The 3228-nt window shown below is 43.2% G+C and overlaps 1 protein-coding gene across 4 annotated transcripts; it reads left to right on the top strand.

Annotated features, from left to right (window-relative positions):
- Positions 1–880: 880 nt before the first annotated feature.
- On the top strand, positions 881–2285 carry LOC147842793 (uncharacterized). 4 transcript variants are annotated; one of them, XR_015498303.1, is made up of 4 exons: positions 881–1064; positions 1222–1289; positions 1421–1909; positions 2012–2285. XR_015498303.1 is itself a non-coding variant. In XM_087265182.1 (3 exons), the coding sequence occupies exons 2-3, from the start codon at positions 1233–1235 to the stop codon at positions 2097–2099; spliced, it is 765 nt and encodes a 254-aa protein (XP_087121308.1). In that variant the 5' UTR covers positions 881–1064; positions 1222–1232; the 3' UTR covers positions 2100–2285. The 4 variants fall into 4 exon arrangements, 3 of the variants coding, with proteins under 3 accessions (XP_087121308.1, XP_087121306.1, XP_087121307.1); XM_087265182.1 differs by having other exon boundaries at positions 1222–1909; XM_087265180.1 differs by having other exon boundaries at positions 1222–2285.
- The last annotated feature ends 943 nt before the right edge of the window (positions 2286–3228 follow it).

Genomic DNA, 3228 nt, shown 5'->3' with positions numbered 1-3228 from the left:
TTTTATTTCTGATGTTAAAATAGCATCCAAATCCCTCCCATTTTGAAGCCCACCGCAACATGACGTAGAAGTGCGGTTTTCCTTGCCCACCAAATTGATTGACAGCCGCGTATTAACATGTCTTTGTAGTAATGCGTATAATCATATCAACAATACAGGACGAGTGCAAAGTAACTATGATTAAACGATCTGTTCAGCTCACTGTGATCAACAATCATCATCAAATGTGATCAAGAACGAGTTTTACAAGTTTAAAATGTTTTTAAATCAGTGCATGTTTGTAATGAATTACAGCGATTTTACCATATACTTTATCCACACAGCCACATATCGGAACAATTGTAAAGGAATATGCTTCAGTCCTGGTTTGTGGATGTTAAATCGGGTTTATTTTGTCCATTGCCATAACAGATATCCATACAGCAGTCGATATTAACATGTATCTTGTCACATTTGCTGTGCTAAAACAGTGCAAAGTCAAACATACGGTATGTTTTTTTCTGTGTGTGCGTGCGTGAACTTTGTAACTAAATTGTGTGTGACTCACCGCTGCAACTCTACAACAAATACATCAAATAATCATTGGAAAAGTTCTTACTGTAGTATTTTTCATAAACATTACATGATATCGGCTTCCTTCATGTCTGTCATGGTGCTGTTTATCTGCTGCACACAGCTGGAGATTGAGGCACACTCAATATTTGAAACAATATTTGAGATTTTGGAACATTTCAGGAAATCAGACAGACAGGAGAGTAGTGATAGCATGCTGGTGTTGTTCTAGTTAAATTGAATCGCCCTCAGTTCAGTTTAGAATAAAGGTCAATGTTCAGTTCAGTTTAATTCAGTTCAGTTTACAACTGAACGCGCATGCTCGAGTGACGTCACTGGCGTCACTGTCTCCGTTCGGTCACACACTGTGTGCTTGAAGTTTGGACTTGCTATTTACTCGCAATTTAAATCTTAATCATTAAATTCTTCCTCATTCGCTAAGTATTTGTCTCTCCTACTTAGGGTGACCAAACCCTTAATACATTTATACAAACAAAGCTGCTTTAAAAACGGTCTGTCCCTCGAGCATCCGCCTGTTGTTTGTAGCTTTAGCCTGCTAGCGCCGCTGGTCAGCTAAAGCTACCGACCTCTTTGACCATACACTTTTGACTTACTGGCTTTGCTCTTTACCCCGTAAAATGTCGCTTCCGTCTCTGTCCTTGTGTGCAGGAGAAGCATCGATGGAGGCGTTGGAGCTGGAGCTGGAAGAAGTGGAGTCCCAGATCCGCGCGCTGGTGGTAAGACGGTCGCGGCTACGGGAACGGCTCCTCGCCGTACCTAATGCTAAGGCCGTCTCATCACCTAAGGTACGTGGAAATTACAACCACATCATTCCCTCTACCTCAACCCCGCGTCCTTCTCTGTCCAGGCCCAGCGCACCCGGGGCGCGGCTCAGCCAGGCGTCGTTCACGCCGACACCCGGCTACCACGGCGCCTGGGTGCAGCCGCGCAAGGTGCTTCCCAGATCCCGGGGCAGAACGTCTCCGCCTGTGTTCGAGATCTCCACGGAGAACCGCTTCTCCCCTCTCCGCGAGTCGGGTCCCGATGTGGCCATCATCGGTGACTCGATCGTTCGTCACGTCCGTGCCGCCTCCTCAAAAGGTAATAAAGTACGTACTTTCTGCTTTCCTGGTGCCCGTGTGAAAAATATTTCTACACAGATTCCAACCATCCTGGGCGCTGCCGAGAGCCCTGGTGCCGTTGTCCTCCACGTGGGGACAAACGACACCGGGCTCCGGCAGTCGGAGATCCTGAAGAAGGACTTCAGGAGCCTGATCGAGACGGTTCGACGCACCTCGCCCGCCACGCAGATCATCGTTTCTGGGCCGCTTCCTACCTACCGCCGAGGAAATGAAAGGTTCAGTAGACTTTTAGCTTTGAATGAATGGCTAATAACATGGTGTAAAGAACAGAAATTGCTCTTTGCTAATAACTGGAATCTTTTCTGGGAGCGTCCTAGGCTCTTCCGTCCTGACGGCCTGCACCCCAGTCGAGCCGGAGCTGAACTCCTGTCGGACAACATCTCCAGACTACTTCGCACCATCTGACTAGCAGGTAAAAATTCACAAAATTCACACTATAGCCACCTAGACTCTTGTTCACCCCACTTAAACATCAGTAACGCATATCTGGCGAATCCTATAGAGACTGTGTCTGTTCCTCGTATTATTAGATTAAGAAATAAACGTACTGTGTGCTCCAGGAAAAATCTAGTAAGAATCAAACCAGAAAAACCAGTAGAAAGTGAAAATACAAATTTCGTAAAACTTGGTCTCCTAAACATCAGGTCACTTGCACCTAAAGCACTTATCATTAATGAAATAATAACAGAAAACAATCTTAATGCACTCTGTCTCACTGAAACCTGGCTGAAACAAAATGACTATATTAGCTTAAATGAAGCAACTCCTCCAGGATTCTTATATAAACATGAGGCTCGTCAAACTGGTCGTGGTGGTGGAGTTGCATCAATCTTTAGTGATTTCCTTAATATTAAACAGAGAAACGGACTTATGTTTAGCTCCTTTGAAGTATTATCGCTTAATGTTCAGCTTCCAGATACTATACAAAAACCTATGTTATCTCTCACTTTAATCACCATATATAGACCCCCAGGACCCTATGCCAAATTTCTAAAAGAATTTTCTGATTTTATTTCTGACTTACTAGTCAAAACTGATAAAATGCTAATTGTAGGTGACTTTAACATCCACATAGATGACGCTAATGATACATTAGGGCTCGCGTTTATGGATTTAATACACTCACTTGGGATAAAGCAAAACGTTGTGGGTCCAACCCATTGCTTAAAGCATACATTAGATCTAATTCTGTCTTATGGAATCGAGGTTATTGATGTAGACATTATACCACAAAGTGATGATATTACAGATCACTACCTCTTACTATATAAGCTATGTTTACCTGAAATCAGCAAACCCGCTCCAATACTCCGCCCTAGTAGAACTATTGTTCCGTCAACTAAAGACGAATTTATAAATAACTTACCTGATCTCTCTCTATTTCGTAATGCACCCGCAAACTCAAATGATCTTGATGTAGTAACCAGCAGTATGGATGCCATCTTTACTAGCACACTAAATACTGTGGCACCCATCAAATTAAAAAAGGCTAGAGAGATTAAAACTATACCATGGTATAATAGTCATACTCGTG

The sequence above is a fragment of the Danio rerio genome, chromosome 8, assembly GCF_052040795.2.
Source record: "Danio rerio strain M-AB ecotype USA chromosome 8, GRCz13ab, whole genome shotgun sequence".
Classification (NCBI taxonomy): domain Eukaryota; kingdom Metazoa; phylum Chordata; class Actinopteri; order Cypriniformes; family Danionidae; genus Danio; species Danio rerio.
This window is presented reverse-complemented; position numbering and strand designations above follow the sequence as displayed.

Excerpts from the sequence above, each read along its gene's own strand:
- LOC147842793 (XM_087265180.1), top strand. The coding sequence starts at position 1,233 with ATGGAGGCGTTGGAGCTGGAGCTGGAAGAAGTGGAGTCCCAGATCCGC.